The sequence below is a fragment of the Ictidomys tridecemlineatus genome, chromosome 8, assembly GCF_052094955.1.
Source record: "Ictidomys tridecemlineatus isolate mIctTri1 chromosome 8, mIctTri1.hap1, whole genome shotgun sequence".
Classification (NCBI taxonomy): domain Eukaryota; kingdom Metazoa; phylum Chordata; class Mammalia; order Rodentia; family Sciuridae; genus Ictidomys; species Ictidomys tridecemlineatus.
This window is the reverse complement of record NC_135484.1, coordinates 68,079,833-68,098,922: the sequence shown is the minus strand read 5'-3', so window position 1 is coordinate 68,098,922 and position 19,090 is coordinate 68,079,833. Positions and strand designations below refer to the sequence as shown.

Below are 19,090 nucleotides of genomic sequence, written 5' to 3'. Positions count from 1 at the left end.
ATTTCAAAAGTTGTTTTTTAGGTCATTTTGCAGTTTAAAAAAAAAAAATGAATCAATCTCACGTTTTCCAAAAAGTTAAAATCTCAGCTATAGTTAATTGAATTAAGTTTCCTTTAACCTTTTCAGAAAATAATCACCTGTACATTCTAACATATTGGCATTGGGCATGAAATTTTGAATTTTTTAATGTCTGATACAACATGGTACAAGAAATCTAAGTGGAAATTTAAATGATTCCATGGTTAATGAGAAAGGAAGCCTCAGTAGGTAGTGTACAGGAACGTTGGCTATGGAGCCATAATAGTTGTCATTCATTTGTTGAAGCAACTCAGAAGATATATCAAATTTCTGAGCTGTGCCTTCATCATTTGTAACATGAATATGTAACTATCAACTTAATAAGATGGTTACAGCAAGAGTTAAAAAGATAAAGACCTATTATATAGTAAGCATTTTTAAAGAAAGGTGTTTTTCCCCCCTGATTTTGTGATTCACATCTGATTTCATATAAAGAAGGTAACCTAATGTAGAAAGTGTATTGTACCTAATCGATTCTTAAATACAGTTTTAAAAAGGATTTTGAACTTACTCAATAGTCATCCTGGCCACTGACTCAAGGGAATTATAACCAGCTGCTGTGAAGTTATCTTTGTATCTTTCCATCTTAATAGCCTGTAGCCATTCTCCAACTGAACAGAAGGTAGTGAAGTCAGGAGTGTTTTGATCCAGAAGAGGGCTTATTGGCCTAGATAAGAAAAAGAGAAGAAAAAACAAGAAAACAAAACAGAAAAGCAAATATTCTCATAAATTACCAAAGTAAAGAATGCCTTAACCTGTGCAAGAACAAGAGAAGAAGGAATAAAGTTAGATATCTTAATTGATGTATATAATAACAATCAGATATGATAATAAAAACCTAAAACATACAGATTACCCAGCAATTACAAATTTCTTAATTTAAATTTTACTTATATGATGTGTCTTTCTTGTGTTCTTAAAAATATAGTTTACAGCTGGGAGTGGTGGTGCACAACTGTAATCCCAGCAACTTGGGAGGCTGAGGCAGGAAGACCATTGAGGCCATCATCAGCAACTTAGCAAGGCCCTAAGTAACTTAGTGATACCCTGTCACAAAAGAAAAAAATAAAAAGGACTGGGGATGTGGCTCAATGGTAAAGTGCCTCTGGGGTTATTCCTCAGTACCAAAAACATAAAACACTAAGTATAGCTTTCAGTATTTGGAATTAGTAAATAATTGTTTATTTGTTTCTTAAAAGTAGCCAGAAGAAGCAGATATGTCTGTTGGAACTTGCTCCAGCCACAAGGGTGCCATCACGACTAGGATGCACCTGCTGCAGGGGTGCACACTTGTGAGCACCTTGGGAGCTACAATGCCTCCACAGGTGCCCAACTTCCCACAATGCAGACCAAAACATCAGGTTTACCTGGCAGCTGAAGCTGAGTAACTGCTAATAAGTGTTACAATGCATCAAGCCAACAATTAACTGACTCCTTTTAATTGGTATACCTCTTAAATCATGTGTCAAATTACTTTCATAAATTTTAACTTCACAGAAACATTTTATTAAATAACTGAAAGCAAGATAATAAAATAAGCAACATTCGTATAACTAAAAGTTACTGCAAAAGAAATAAAAACATGTAATTATAATATTGGTCTGAAAATATAAAATGCTGCTTTTTCACAAAGAGTTTTCTAAGAGAGACAGCTAGTGATATCATAACTTTTAAGACAAAAACAATAGATTCTCTTTAATAGTAGCGAAGGAAAACCATTTGAAAAGAAACAAAGTACTCGGTAATACATTTAATATGTATTTATATGTCATTAAAAAATCAATCTGCTACTGGGGTAGGATTGAGGAGGCAAATGGTTTATTTGAATATTTGAATTTCATACAGATTCATTTCCTTAGGTATTTCTTACCTACTACAAGTTCCCAGTGGTGTTTTCAGACTGTTTGGGTTTCGAATCATTTTGTCTAGAATTCCGACTATCTGCTCAAACTTTGGCCTTTCAGCACGCTCCTTTTGCCAACAATCCAGCATTAGCTGGTGAAGACCAGCTGGGCAGTCCATGGGTGCTGGTAGGCGATAACCTTCTTCTATTGCTTTTATAACCTAATAGCCAAAAGGACATTAAATATATTATTGACTGAGGTTCAATTATAATCAAATAAGTTGCTTGGTAGGCAAAATGGTTTATCCTGATAAGAGTGAGGCACACTGCTTTGAAAAAGACTGACTGACTTTTTTCCAAAACATGCACGAATATTAAGCCTGTTATTAAGGAGTTTGTGAAGGGCAGGGTATGATGACATTTCCTAGTTAATTCAGCAATAGGGAGCAGCAATTAAGTTCACCCAGGGTGCAAGAGATGGAAATATTTTTAATGTCATCCCAGAGGTTTTCAAAAGGGAACATGTTATGGAACTATTTTACTTGTATAACATTGTGAATGTACACATTTTCCTACAAATTAAAAAATTCTGCAAGCTGGAAAAGGAAATTCTGAGTTACTCAGTGTGAATCCACAAGATTCATTTTTGATGGGTGTAAATGATACTTTCAAAAAGATACCAAAATATGTGAATTACTATGGCAGAAAATATTATTAAGCATGCTATTCTTTTTAAAAATATGAAGATTAGTGAAGTGCTGGAGCCAGTCTGCACTGGTGATTGCATCCCTTCCCAATTCCAAGGTCAGTGGCTGAGGAGATGGGTGGAGAAAGAGTTTAATTGAAACTGGGAAAGAACACAATAAGAAAATAACACAAATAGAAAGGGCTTATAAAATACTAAATTATTATTCTAGGGGAAATAACAAATCCTTTGACAATTCTATCATAACAGTAGAAATGTAGGAAAAAATTACTTTCTGAAAAAAATCTATATTTGAGAAGAAATTAAGGCCAAAATGTAGACATAAAAAGCGGGTTTTAAAAAATGTTAATGACCTTAGTAAATTTAGGGAAACATATCCATGAAATGTATGTTTACATTCAATAGCATATTAAAATGTAAATAACTGTAGGATTTAATGAATGACATAGCCAGCTTTAATCATTATTGGAGAAAATCTTTTATGTATGTGAAAAAAGTAAGTTTCTATTTGAACTTATGAAATCTCTCTGTTCAAATTGATAAAGTATAAAAGATAAGTAGATACCCCTAATTATCATAATCTTTAAAAAGTGATCCCACATCTTAGCCCAAACTCTCTCTTGGTGACTAGGTTATCTTTCCACTGTTATGTAAGACAACTTCATCTGGATTTTTCACAGGTCCTTGTCACTCTTAAGTTTAAAATTAAATTCATCATCTTCCCTTCAATCTTTTCCTATTTCAATTATCAACACTCTCAAGTTATTCCAGTCAAAAATGCTGAGAACTATTTTCCATTCCCTTACATGTATAGCCAACTAGTTAACACCTTCTGATGATTCTACTTCCTAAATAAAATATATACTAGATGTAAGGAAAATATTTTTCATTGCCTGAAGAGTGTTATAATCAGTGTCCCACAGTTACATCTTCACAAAATTTCAAATTATGGGGCATAAGGGATTTTATTTTGAACAACAATTGTGGAAAATTTACCTTAGCTTTAAGTGAACTAAACTACCAGTGATACTGAGTGCTGATAAATTTCATACAACAGAATTTAAAAATTTCTCCTAGTTATGATCTCCAAATTACAAACTTTGCCTATCACTGTAAATATTCCTTTAAAATATCCCTATGTAAAGCAAATACACATAAATGATAACTCTACATGATCACAAATATATAATATAGGAGGAACCATATTTTAAGAGTCTGATCTAATGCAAAGAACTTCATGTGGTTTTGAATAACATTCCTCTAACAATAGTGCACCTGGAATCAAAAGTGCTATATAAAAAAACATTTAGATAAAAGTAAATATATACCTAGAAAGCTGGGTTAAATGATTTAAATAGTGGTTCAAGTCATTTAGAAATAAAATAATAACTTGTAAAACTTTACATTCAAAATAAACACATAATAATCAATTAGGGAGGTAATTTTTTTTTCATTAGGAAGAGGGACTTTGCTTTTATTTGAGTTTGCTTGTATTTGAGCACATGCAGTATTCATTCTAATACTCAGAACTTTAGTTCAGTCATTATTTTCCACCACCTCCCAATCTGTTTCCCTGCTTGTAGCTTCTTCAGGTGTCCTTAAAGAAATAATACAAGTGAAATGATCTTTCCCTCTAAAAAACCTTTAAAATGTAGAACTAAATATTCATGGTTCTCCTACATATTCGTCTATACGGTATCAATTTTTTGTGACAACATTTAGAATTCTTGAGGGCTTTGCACACAATGCATTCCCAAGTCTTTGCACCAAAGAACAAAAAGTATAGTACCATCAAATGACGCTCACAGGAATGAAAGAGTTAATTAACCTCTGCAGGTATCCAATTTCTTTATAGAAATTTGAGACAAACCACTGATATAGTAAAGAAACAGCAATGATCTTAACATAAAACAATATTTCTATCTACGTTCAAGGACATAATGCTATACAATTTTTTTTAAAGGATACTAGAAGAGTATAAACTTAAAGAGATGTTCTGGAATTTGGGACCCTAATGATCCCATTGATAATCATGTCCCCCAATCAGAAGAGCATTAGAGATACTTGCTGGGACTCTACACTGACTTTTAAAATAGTCTGGCATTATCTAAGGCATACCCTTTGGACAAACTGGCCAATAGGGTCACAAACTGGACTTGGATGTCAGGCAGTTTTTAGCTTAGTCTACCAGAAGACCAGCTTATCAGTTAAAGACACAACAAACAATCCGAGTAAATATTTATGAAATGCTTATTAGAAGCCTGGTGTGGTTTTAAACTGGAATTATCTCATTTTATCTTTACAGAAGCTTTGTTAGATAAGTTTGATTATTATAATAATTCTAGAAAGCAAGAATCTGTGGCACTTGAAAATAAAAGAAAAGGCCAATATCACATAGCTGCTAGTAAAGAAGACAGAATTAGATATATGTTGGCTGAACAGAGCCCATGCGGTTATGAACTGCTCTTTATTTCCAATTAGGAAAAGAAAATTTAACTTTCTGCAATATTCTGGGAAACAAAGCATGCAGGTAAAATGGCAAAATCTCCACTTGGAGGATTATATGATTATTCACTGAATTCATTTAAAACATCTTTTTGTGAAATTACCAAGAAATCTCTTGGATATGTGTGCAGATTTGCCTTTACTGTTCTAATAAAAGTGAAAGAAAAACATTCATGAGCAATTCTATATCTAGATATTTCCCAGAGGAATGGGAAGTGGTAAGTGCAAGTGGCATTTTCTAAAAATACCTCTGCGACACAACAGGAATCATTCCTTTGGCATATACTGTCAACAAATACTTAGAAATAAATCAAAAGTTACTTGCTGAGAAGTGTTTCCATATTATCACAGTAGGACCACTGTAATTAAGACCAAAAAAAAGAGCATAGAGAGACCCCATGACAATAGGCCTATAATAACTAAAAATGGGGATTTTGTGATTGGCTTCTGTCCTTTGTTTAATGCTAACTTTCATTTCATTAACCTAACAATAATACACAACATATATTTAATTCAATTAAATATGTTGGACTCCACTTATGGTATTATGTCAAAGTTTGACCAAAAAAAATCACATTTTTGTTTCTATTATAATATGGGAAAAGTACAAAGTCATAAATCAACTACATTTTTTTTGGTGTGTGTGTGTGTGTGTGTGTGTGTGTGTGTGTGTGAGAGAGAGAGAGAGAGAGAGAGAGAGAGAGAGAGAGATATCCTGGGGATTGAACCCAAGGCTGCTTTCCCACTGAGCTAAATCACCAGTCTTTTTTATTTTTTATTTTAAGACAAGGTCTCCCTACTTTGTGTAGGGCCTTGCTAAGTTGCTTAGACTGGCCTGGAACTTCCGATTTCCCAACTTGGTTTTTGGGATTACAGGTATGCACTACCATACCTCCATGATTATTTTTAAAAGGAAAAATTCAGGGCTCACAGTTCAGCTAAGACTAAATTTAGTTACAAGTATCATTATATTTTCAAAGGTCTTAAGTGAATTTGAATGGATGTCTTCAAGTAATAATCTTTATGTGACATGTATTTATGGGAGCTTAAATGTTTTATTTTAATGAGTACGTACCAATCAAATTAACAACTGATCATTCTATCTTAAAGTAAGAAAAATAAATCATTGTATATACTGTAAACAAAACGAAAATCTATATAATCTCAAAATTTCTTAAATTCAAAGTAAAAATTTTATTTGGATTAATCAAGATATTAATCCAATTAAAAGCTGCTGTCAAAGCCAAAGGGGTATTTTCAATTTCCCAATATTTATTTTGCTTGAACATATTTAAATATCTAAAACATTCTCTTTGAAAGGCATTAATGGAAAAAACTGACTATCTGCAGATTTTTCTGAAGGATGAAAGTTAGAAATTTATTTGGAAAGTTTAACCTTTTGAATTTATTGGCAAGTGTCTAAATTCAACTGTTTCCACCTCAGTTAAAACTCAAGAAAGATATAGGCATGTGAAAACAAAAATGAGGGTTCATTAAGGGGTTAATCAAGTGATAATCTGCTTGGATGTGGGACTGGTCATACATTCACTGGGCTGTCCAGGGTTACCTATGATAACTCTCTGACTCACTTCTATACCACTCTTTTCCTATTTATTCATTGTGAATTTAGAAACCTCATCTTACTCAGCATTAAGCTTGGAGATTTGGAAATACAGCAATCTGTTTGCATCTGGTATTCACAGTGGCTTAAGAAAAATCTTTTAAAATGCAAGGCGTTTAAAATTTGATAGTTCTTTAGAATCCTTGACAATACCTAGGAACTAAATTTTAACAGTGCAAAGTAAATTGGTTCATTCAATAAATCCATCTAGGCTAATGTGTAAATGTGTGTATGTGTATCTGTGTGTGTATGTAAATATATCGTACTAATATGTATATATATAAATATTTACCCCCCTCAGAACATATCTGAAAATCTGATTCAGGCGAACTTCTCCTCCTTCCATAAAAATACAATACATTCAAACACAAGGGTGCTTCTACACACATACCATGGAATTCACAGATATCTTCATGCTCTCCATGAATTCTTACCAGAGACTCCAAGTAAAAAAATACTTCTTTAGAAAATTTTATCCAAGAATTATTTCAAATTTTCCACTCTTTATCCATTTGTATATTGAAAATTAACTTACAGCTGTTCAAAAAGTACTTTAACAATGTAATTATGATGTAATGAATATTATTCAATGAGAAAATTAATATCAATTTCACTATATAAACTGAACTATGTAGATAATCTCTTACTACTAAATAAAACTGTGTATAAATTGAACTCAGATCTTCAAAATAAAAAAAAGAAGAAAGGATGGTGCTAAATAATCAGGATAGAGTTAAACTTCACTACAATTTCATTTGACCCATAAAATATTTATTAAATCTTGGTATAAAAATTCTATATTTATGGTGTTTGCTTTCAAGGAAAACAACAAAATAATACCCAGGGAATTAAAATAATTCAAATTAGAGATATTTACATACTACCTCTTAACTGCTTCCATTATTTATTTTTAGAAGTTAAGTGAACTTTGGATTTAAGACATCTCATATTCCTGTCAGTCCTTTTATGTTTGAGTCTAGTATAGAAGGAAGGTGTCAAAAGAAATGAAACTCTATAGAGTGTCTGGGGAAATTAAATATTTCTCTTTCTCTGCCCCAAGGATTTGTTTGCCCACATTTTGACAGTCCATGATATCTTTGACACTGAGACCTGTCAAATATTAACAACTTTGCTTCTTCCAAGTGGACTCATTATTTAGACTTTTATCTTTGAAACACAAAAACCAAAACCAAAACAAAACAAAAGAAGACAAACTTTCATGTCATTAATCAATTCAAAATATCAAAAGATTTAAATAATTAAAATCTAATGCAGATATTGGAGGAAACCCCACCAAAAATCACCTATCTGACAACATAGGGACAGCCTTACTTTATTGTCTAAAAACAAGTTTTAAGAGCCATAATAAATTAATAGGACCAATTCTAAAACTATAACAATGTATCAATTTAATATGATATTTTAATGAACTGTTTTTTAAAAAAATGATTTTAGCTGTACTCAGCTTGATAGCTGTCCATATTTATGATTCTATAAGAGTTAACACCACCAATTTGCTAATTGTCCATTTTCTAAATGGCAATGCCATTTCCCTTAAGTGCTTCTTATTTTTTACTAGTCTCCAGGAACTTGCCCTGTATCATTCCCAAACTCCTTCAAGGAAACCTTTCATCAATCTACTCAGACATCATGTTCTAATTTCCACCAGGGAATTGCATCTTTGGAATAGGAAAATGAGTAAATTTCATTGGTCTCCCTATACCTCCTTAAACCTTTGATTCTAGACTTCTCAGTGTGTTCCTTCAGACAGACAATTCTCATATTTCCCATGAGCAAGGTCGCCACCAGATTTTTAGTTCATTCCGGGGAACATTGCTACTTCTTAAATTTGCTCTACATTTCTCTAAATTTGCTCACATTTTCAATATTTTGAATTCCATGAATCTACTAATATTTGAATGTTCTTGGCCTACAAAAACAACAATTTTATAAAGTCCAACCTAATAAAACAAAATTATTTGTACATGTGCTATATCATTTTATAAATTATAAATGATATCTTGGTGTGATATGTAAGCTCCATGGGAGGTCATCAACTTCTTTTCTCAAAGGATAAACCCATATTTATGTGTTAGCATGCCCTCTTGGTAACAGGGTATCCACATTGAATAAGTCACAATTTTGAAAAAGGAATTTCCAAGGATGTTGCCATTGTGATGACATTCTAAAATGTCAACACCATTATTGATCATAAAAACTACATTGTATCATGAAACTATTAATTGAACCAGTGTATAACTTTAAAAGATTTTTTTTTCAGAACATTAAAAGAAACCCAATGATAAGCTTCAAAGACAAAATGAAACACAGCCTTCCTTCCCCTCCTCAAATGATTTTTTCTTATGTGACTGCTGCATTGCAGCTCCCCAAGCACAGCATTACTATATTTGTTAACAAAGAAGTACCCTTTATAGGTTTCTATTGAGCCCACAGAATTGAAATAAAAGAAACAATGGAATTCTTTCCCCAAAAAAACAAAATTCATAGAACTGCTAATTTATGAAATTATTATGGTAATATTTGTGGAAAACAAAATAACTATATTTTCATAATTCTGTAAGAAGTTCTTAATCAACCATTACCCACGTGTTCTAACAATAATGTTACTAATGTACTGAATCATCTTGTTTGTTTATACAGTATAGCACCTACATCTTGATTTGACATGTCCCAGTAAGGTCTTTCTCCATAAGACATAACTTCCCACATGACTATTCCATAGCTCCAGACATCACTGGCTGATGTGAATTTTCGATACTGGATGGCTTCAGGTGCTGTCCACCTTACTGGAATTTTTCCACCCTGTTATAAAAAGAAGTTAACATTTTAAAAATGTATAATAATTTATAAATCATTTATGGTCATGCCCAAAGCTATTGTTAAATATTTGTATATTGGTTAAAAGTTTAGCAGCATCGGTTTTAATTATTTTGAATCTATTTGTATTTAAAGTCACTAATCTTTATGTTAGACATTCATTCCAAGTTTTCATTTTTAAGGCAACTGTACTTAATGGTCTGTGTAGTCTCTGGGAAAAGAGTTCAATGAAAAGACAATTACAAATTAGTTGTATCACTAATAAAATGAAGTGAAATATGTGGTATTTATATAAATCCTCACAAATTTCCCTTTTTTTTTTTTTTTTTTTTTGGTACTGGGAATTGAACCCAGGGGCACTGAACCACTGAGCCACATCCTCAGCCCTTTTTTACTGTATTTTATTTTAGATACAGGGTTTCACTGTGGTGCTTAGGGCCTGGCAAATTTGCTGAAGCTGGCTTTGAACTTGTAATCCTCTTGCCTTAGCCTCCTGAGCTGCTAGGATTACAGACATGCGCCATCATGCCGGCTATTTTACTAATATCACAAAACATATCAGTTAGCATAGGTAATATTCTTTTGGAATCTTTATTCAAAATGAATATATTTTTAAATTTTTGCTCCAACTATAAGATAGTAACTAGAAATTGTCATATGCAGATATACACACACACACACACACACACACATACATACACACACACACACACACACACACAGGGATTAAACCCAGGGTGCTTTAGCACAGAGTTATATCCCTAGACCTTTTTATTTTGCTTTTTAAGTTTGAGACAGGATCTGGTTACATTGCTAAGGCTGGCCTTGAACCCCCCCCCCCTCCGGCCCCGCCTCAGCCTCCCAAGATGCTGGGATTATAGGTATGTGTCACTACACATAGCAATTATACTCCATTTATAGGAACATCCAAATAGAAAGTAAGTTGTGTTATCTCTTACTACTTTCCTTCTTAGCTCATAAAATAGATTATAATAACAACAATAAATTTTCCAAAAGAAAAAATTAACTACCACATAAAGCTGAGATGTCAGTTTGTCTCTTTCTTATAGTTAGTTTTGCAACAAACACTGATTTCATATTTGGAAAAATCTCACAAATGTGAAAAAGCACAGGAATAGATTTTTCCTTACAGTAGTTGTATAGACAGCTTCTGGATCGTCCTCTATAACCCGGGACAGGCCAAAATCTGACACTTTACAAACAAGATTGCTGTTGACAAGAATATTGCGAGCTGCAAGATCCCTGTGAACGTATCCCATATCAGCCAAATATCTCATTCCAGCAGCAATTCCTCTCAGCATTCCTACTAACTGAATGACGGTAAATTGACCATCATGTTTCTGGAGAAAGACAAAATAAAAGGTCCAGTGAAATGTACTTTAAAATAGGAAAAAAAAAAGTCAACATGAAAGATATCTATCTTCTTGTTTACAGTTGTATAATGAGAGGGATCAATAATTTTCTGTATAACATATATGCTTGTGAAAAAATATTACATGCTGATTTAATTACTATCCAAATAAAATAAGATAGAGGGGTGGTAATTATTTAGTTTTTATATTAATTTGTTACTTTTAACAATATCTTGAGATTATATAAATCCAAATGAATACCTAATTTTTAAGTCAAATTTCAAAAATGGAATATAAAAAAATATTACTTCTGACAGATGTGTCTTACCCCATGCTAAAAATTATATAATCTAAAAATATTTTAAAAAATAAATACACATAAACTATAAGTTTCTTTCCAAATAGTAACAAAAAGAAAGGAAAAAAAATATTTGATCAAAAATGAAAAAACACTATGAAGTAGAAAAAAAATTTTAAAGACTGATTTTGTTTTTATTTCATTCATTGTTTTGCTGCTAGTAGAAACATTACATGTCTGCAACAACATCCCAGCACATGAGTTAGAGAAACATTTACAATTAGTTCCTAAGATATTTGTAACCCACAGATTTCTACAACTGAATAGAAGCAGGCTGCATGCAGGATGCTGCTTTGAGTTGACAAGCTGCCTAGGAGATGCTCTGAAGAGCCCATCATAAGGATGCAATGATTAAAATTTCTCTAGATCCTCTGAGTGTTTATAAATCTGGGTTGAATGTGTCACTCTAAATCATGTAAAATAAACTTGACCTCTTATTTGTTAGATTGTTTTCTTTTTGCCATTTTGGAAAAATGTCACTGTGCTTATATTCTTAGTAAACCTCTGAGAGTAAAAATATGCACATCTATTAATTTAAGGTTTATCCCAAAAATCAAAGACCATTAATTAAAAACCATATAAATAATTGTACATTTTATGATCAGTTTTCAGATAACAATACAATGGAAATATTTTTACAGAACAGAATTGGGATCTCAGAGCCAAAATCAACTGATTATCTCATTTTTCACTTTTCTCTATATTTCCTCTGTATTTCATTTAGAGTTGCATATGCTATTCCATAACATATGTTTAAATTACAAAATTGAAAGGTATTCTCCATACTTTAAGTAATAATATTATTGGAAGCCACTTTTTAAAATAACATTGTACTATGTAAATGTTCAAAAGATTCTATTTTAATCCAGTATAAAATTCTGATTATTAACATGATTTTCAAAGACAATTTCTGACCTCTTATAGTTTATATTGTTCACACTTTACATTATAGATAAAAGTTCATAAAGTTTTATTGGCAGCATGCATAATATATTTTGAATGGGAAAATAATTTGGGTACTTACCCTGAGAAATGCATCTAGGGCTCCATTTTCCATGAACTCTATTACAATCATGACTGGTTTTCCTAATATCAAAAAATACATAAAAGAAAAAAAATGCTATTTCAAAGCCATTACCTAAATTTTTGCATTATTCTCCCGTTCATCGCCAATAAAACACATGATGCTCTGTTAAGAGACTGAATGGGTAGTGTGAGTGTTTTTAGTGTTTTCAGTGCTTCTACTAAGCTTAAAAAAGTCATTCAGTGTCTGCTTAGAAAGTGGTTGTGATTCACAAAATTAAACCATATGAATAAAAGTCAACATGTACTTTAGACTTCTGTCTTGTGAATGTAATGCAAAGAAAATGATATTTTATACAAAATGTACAGACTACACTGTCACTTTTATGCTTTTGAAACTGAATAAAAATATTTCTCACTTGTTCCATGTATTTATAAGATTTATTCTCCAACTTAAACCTCATATTCATTTTCAACAATTGTTTCTGAGGTAGTAGCATAAAAGAATAATTGTTTTAATTAGTAACATACCAAGGGAAATATGCTCATTTAGAATATATAAAATGTACTTGATATGATTTTTTTAATTGTGAATACAGTAATAGTAATTTCTGACACCCAGTCCATTAAATTACTAAAAAATACAACCAATATCTACCTCTTGTAACAACTCCTTCCAAATGGACAACATTTGGGTGGTCAAACTGCCCCATGATGCTTGCTTCACATAAAAAGTCTCTCCTTTGTTTTTCTGTGTAACCAACTTTCAGGGTTTTTATGGCTACTGCTACATCTCTTTTCCCTGGAAGTTTCAGACGACCACTGCAGACTTCTCCAAATTCTCCTGAAATAACAGAATACCCAGTTGTATTTGCATTCTGAGACATTTCCTTTCTCAAAGTAAATGAATTATATTCTTTAAAGATACTTTTTAATTAAGAAAAAAATTGCAAGTTAAAATGAATGCATTACTATGGATGGGTGATTCTACTTCTCATACAAAATGAAATAGTTTATGAAAAGAGTGTCAAAATGAAATTAAAGATACATTTCAGCTCATTCATAGAAGTTAAGCTTTTCTAAACAATCTGTTACAAAGGCTACTGCTGTTCAATTCAATTATCAACCTTTTTCTGAAAAAACATTTAGATCTGAAGTATGCTATATAATCTACACAGCCTACTATAGCATGAGGGTACATTAGCAGATTCTCAAGATTCCTAATGCTTAAAAACTATCAGAAGCAAATATTTATTAATGATTTAAAAGTGTGGACTTTATGTGTACTGTTTTTGATAGATTTAAGGGACTGGAATACAAAAGATGTATAATTATCTTGAACATATATATAATAGAATATGCTCTTTAAGCAATTCTTGTAGATTAATTTTCTAAAGGAATTTGAATAGTATAATAGCTAATAATTACAAACACAAGAAAAAAGACAAAAATAAAAGTTTTGCAAAAAGATTACAAGTGGAAATGTATATTTCACCAAAATTCAGGAAAATTCTGACTTTTACTTTTTACTAAGTTGTTTCTTAACAATAGATCAAAACTATTATGAAATAGCTTATGATAGAACAATATCTTAAAAACCCAACAGAAAACCACATGAATACAGATTCTCTGTGCCACATGCTTCTTTTCCACTTTTTTTCCCTTAAGATTTTATAAATAAGTACAGCGTCATTGCTTCCAATAGCTCAGGTAAATGCAAAAGTTCTATACTTGAAGTATAATTATTTGCCTGTCATTATGATGTATGACTTTCAATTTTGGCTAAATGGAACAGCTGAACAAGGAAGCTACAACAGCCTTACCTGCACCAATCACACGCTCAATTTTAATACAGGAGGCATCTAGCTCCTTGGCGAATTGATGGACAGCTCTATTTGGGTCCTCATAGGTTTCAGGGTCAATGTAGGTTTTGGTGCCTGGAAATTTAACTGTAATGATGTAAGAAAGCATGACTGTGATGAAGCAAAGCACTTATTGTGCAGTCAGCCCAGGAATTTCATTATGCAGAGTGCTCCTTGGAACAGTGAACTTGCTTCCACATCACCTGATTCACAGCAGTTTTAACAGACTACTTCAGTCTGTTGGCGTATAGGTATTATCTGCAAGCTTCTATAGGTAACATAGGATCCAGCTCATAGGTTCCTAACTGAATAGCTTTTCCAGTAAATCAACAAAAGACATCCACCAAAATTTCTGACATGCCTATCAGACTTGAGGTATAATTAAATTCACTGCTATCATGGCATAGTTCAAGCCATATTGAGGTTTGTAATGGACTTGGAAACACATTTGTAAATCTATCAGTCAGTCAATCAATCAAATTAATACACGGGGAAAAGAAGACATTTCATTTACAGGTAGACTACTACACTGACAGCAATATTAAAAACATTTAGACATCTTACTTATTCTTTTGGTTTATTTTTTTAAAGACCAACCACTGTTGACATATACATAAAATTAATACAAGATATGAAGGAATGCTATCACAGAATCAAAGAGAAATCTTCTAAAGACATAGTTTCATCTTCACCTTGAAAGGCAATAGAGGCCAGATGTACAAAGTGCAGAAGAAAGTTAGAAAATGTACATTATTCCTGGGATCTGTTAACCAAGTATGACAGCAATTCAAAAGAGGAATTGTTTATAAGACCTTTTAATTATAAGGCTTTGGAAGATCTTAACTGCTATGAAGAGGTAGCCAATATGCCTCACAAAAGGTAGTCAAAATTCAAACAACATAGATTCATCTTAAAAGTTAAAATCTTCTTAAAATGTACCCAGAAGCATGCAGGTAACAGATAATGTTAACTTTATATCAAATCCAGTTAACAATCATGTATTCCAAATCTAATCATTTGGTTAAAGACAAAGATAAGATAGATAGGCATATATTTGGTTATATTAATGCAATGAAAAAAAATTACACTATATCCTCAAAAAGTCTTTATTGTTAACAAAGCCACCAAACAATCTTTCCATGAAATCTTACTATTTGGAGAACAATATATTTCTTCATATATTACACTGCAGCCTAACTGTGCTTATGTCATCACATTAAATTAAAATTATATTTTAAAAATAAACATATAACAAACAAAAGGAAGCAGAAAGTATAAAGGAAAATGGAATTTAAAAATCTTGGTTTATTCTGCTGTAGTTGATTGGTTATCCAAAATTGATTGTCTTAAACAATTATTGTTGCAGTTTATAAAACTGACAGATGTTCATTTGTTACTAAAGCTGAACATGAAAAAAATAAAAAAAACAACACAAGAAGAAAAGAGAGAGGGGATAGAAAGAGAAAAGAGAGAAGAAGGAGTACAGGAAGAGGGGGAAAGAGAAAAAGAGAGAAGGGAAGAAAACAATAGGTTAACCTCCTAGATTGGCAGGCAGATGGAGAAAGAGCCATCTTCTCCCTTTTTGCTCTCTCTTTCTTTCTTTCATTGTTTTTTTTTGGGGGGGGGTGGGGGGGATGGGGTGGGAGGGTTGTTGTTGTTTGTTTGTTTTTATTTTTTGATAAGAGAGCTAGATTGGAGTTAGCCTTCTGCATTTCAAATGGCTCTTTGATGGTTCTTTATTCAAGCTGTCATAAAACATTTTGACAGGCCAAAGCTATTTTGGCATAAAAACATGAAATGCTGCCCAGCTTGGATTCTAAGACATTGTTAGAAGAAATGGTAGGAGGAAACAAAATGTAAATTGGAATTGCTTCACTAAACTCCTCCATTGTGTTTATATTTTTAAATGTAGCACTTGGGGCCACCGAGAGTTGAGTGCACCTGATACAAATGACTGGACATTCTATTAAATTCAGTGCTCTAAAAGCCAGTTAAATGGTTGCTTTCAAGTTTCTGTAAAAATTCAATCCAATGTCTTAGCACCTAGGAAAATTTTCCATGTACAATAAAAGAACCCCAACTTGTAAACAGCTGGTTCCCACAGTGTTGTACTTGAGGTATGTTAGATATAATAATAAAATAAAATGAAATATCTGGTTCTTATAAAATGACAAGAAAAGATATCCTTGTAAAATATCAAAGATTACCAGGATAGGTCAGGTTAAGTGCTCTTATTTTTCATATGAATGTTTTAAAATAAAGAAAATATTGACATAGTTTCTGAATATTCTGGTCTGTTCTTATCTCAGTGTAAAAGTGTGATTTTTTATGCTTTAATACCTCATTTACATTTTTCATGAATGTTAAATACCTTTAAACCACCATAGATATTTTGCCACAGAGATGAAAACTGTTGATATATACCAAGTTCATCTTTTCTAAGTTAGCTTAAGACATTCACTTACATATTTTTCTTAATTACAAACTGGATATGAAACATGAAAATGTGAACGGCATCAAAATATTGAAACTGAATGATGACAATGAAACACTAGGCTGTACAACTAGTTTTGGAGAAGCCGTGTTTCAATTTAATGTCTACATTAACCTATGAATTAAAATCAAATTAACTAAAATTTATATCTTTGATAATTTTGTGGTATCTCAGATATAGTCAATAAATGAAACAAAGTGACATACTGATTATGATAATCTTAAAGAACTGTGCCATTACATTATTTACATGTGGGGAGGATCAAGCCAGAAAAAAAGGTCTCATGTTAACCCTCTGTATACATTTTACACTAGAAATAAAAATATAGGGATTCAAGTTTTGATTCTCCTCTTCCTGTCTGGGGGACTGTTAAAAAATATTTTGTACTATCATGAAATTGGAAAAACTGGGACCTTCACTTTTCCTTTGAAAATTCTAGCTATATGCTGACTCTTCACTGAGGCTTGTCACAGGGAAGTCCCTGATGAATTAGCAAAAGGAAGTTCTCACAGTGGGAACACATCGGATAATCCCAGGAGGGTAGCAGAGGCACATGTACTCCCTTATAATCAGGTGTAGGTTCAAATTTTTTAAGTTTGGAACCTCCTATGATCTGGGATACCCTCTCTGAGAAAAGAAGATGCAATTACATATGTGAAAGTGCTTAGGGCCTCCCAGGGTTAGGAATGGGGAGTCCATGAATGTTAGGAGCCCTGAAGTTTAAAAATCATGATTAAAAAAAATCTACCCCTCCTTTACTTTAGTAATCTGTCACATCCCACATGACCTTCCTGCCTTTACTCACTGGAATTCTATACCCATTCAATTTGGATCTGTATTACATAAATCCACCTCTCTTTCAAAATGTAAAATCAGGGTAAGGTAGCTTAACAAATAAAAACACATTGAAAAATTTAGGAATGATAAAAAGAGTATTCACAATTTGTGTATTTAAACCACATATATTCATTTGAATTTTAAATAAAACAATCACAAGGATATTCTGAAATGATTAGGAATTCTTGATTGATGCTTATGTGTACTTATGACTTAGAAGGGCATATGACAAAATGTTCTACAATATTGACATAAGAATATGATCAATTTCATGATAAGGGATATTCTTATGGTGTATATAGGAAATTTATTTATGATGAGAAATTTTAGTAAGAATCATATCTATGAAGAAAAAATACATAAAATTGGATTTAAATATTTTCAAGGATTAAAAATAGGAATAATAGGTTTGAATAGTAATTATTACTTATCAGAACTGGAATAATTTGATTGTTTAGTATATTTTATTCTCAGCTCCTATTTTAATTTGCCATTCACATTGCAATGAGAATCAGATCAATACAGATGGGCACTGTCTTTGGGTCTGAGGTTCTCTTTAGAATGTGATTTCTGATATGAACTTTTAAGAGAGAGGTAACTCAAAATCAATAGGAAAATACAGTGAATCGGAAATACTGTTGTATTCTTTGTGCACCATGAAATATCTATGAGTGATAAACAATTCATACGAGAAAGAGGCTCCTTAGTTTAATATTTCATAGTAGCATCACTCATTGGGCAAGAGAAAAGGGTTTATCCTCCTAATCTGAAGTGATATTCTTTAGACAGCAAATGGGGACATGGAACATTTCATGAATTGTTATTAGAATGTTAAGAAATACTTGTGCAAAGTTTGCAAAAGGAAAAATTGTGATGTAAAAGCAGCTGAATATGGTTCAGTTATATTACATTTCTCAAAACACTTTACTTTTCTGAATTCACATCACATGATTTTCATTTTAAATATCTTAAATGCTTTAAAGCAAAAGTTTGAACTCATAAAATGTCAAGCATGATGCATCAGGAATTTGTTCACGCTAATACTAACAATGATATTTGCATTTTATTAATTGGGGTACACAATAATAAAGAAAAGCCAAACACTTACAATGAAAGTAAAGTTCTTCATCCCCTTCTTGGTCAGCTTTGCTATAACCACAGTGCCTAGAAAAAGCCAAATTTGTGACAATCTCAATCAATGATTTTACTTTATATATTTAGCATTCAGTATAATGTACCTTATTACTTAACAACATACTAGTGAGAAGTATAACTTAAAAACTATTTCCTAATAGATATAAATCCATTTAGAGAGAATATGACAATTCACATGATTTTAAAAACTCACAGAAAATGGAGTCTTAGTGTAAAACAATGCAAAAGGAACTTTATTTATGGATTTAGATTTATAAATAAATGCATATTTGATTATTATTTCTTTGGGAAAAAAACTCCTAGTTTTCAAATGGTTTCCACAGGCATTTATTTCAATATCTATAGAGTCAAGCATTTGTTAGGTATTTTCTACATTTTTATGAAAATGTAACTATGA

At 31.9% G+C, this 19,090-nt stretch overlaps 1 protein-coding gene across 8 annotated transcripts in view; it reads right to left on the bottom strand.

The window, feature by feature from the left end:
* Window positions 1–19,090, bottom strand: part of Epha7 (EPH receptor A7) — a 166,860-nt gene that overhangs the window by 4,672 nt on the left and 143,098 nt on the right. For 3 of the 8 annotated variants that reach the window (XR_013425000.1, XM_005340675.5, XM_005340673.5), the window contains exons 9-16: window positions 18,647–18,702; window positions 14,169–14,294; window positions 13,004–13,189; window positions 12,347–12,408; window positions 10,743–10,952; window positions 9,427–9,576; window positions 1,949–2,142; window positions 590–745 (exon numbers count right to left, since the gene is read on the bottom strand). Coding sequence is in view for 7 of the 8 variants with exons in the window: in XM_005340675.5 (XP_005340732.1) it covers window positions 590–745; window positions 1,949–2,142; window positions 9,427–9,576; window positions 10,743–10,952; window positions 12,347–12,408; window positions 13,004–13,189; window positions 14,169–14,294; window positions 18,647–18,702 (1,140 nt within the window). In the remaining variant the exon portion in view is untranslated. Of the gene's footprint in view, window positions 1–589; window positions 746–1,948; window positions 2,143–9,426; window positions 9,577–10,742; window positions 10,953–12,346; window positions 12,409–13,003; window positions 13,190–14,168; window positions 14,295–14,767; window positions 15,610–18,646; window positions 18,703–19,090 lie in introns of those variants that run through there. The other 5 variants (XM_040283110.2, XM_005340674.5, XM_078019604.1 and 2 more) reach the window with 3 other exon arrangements.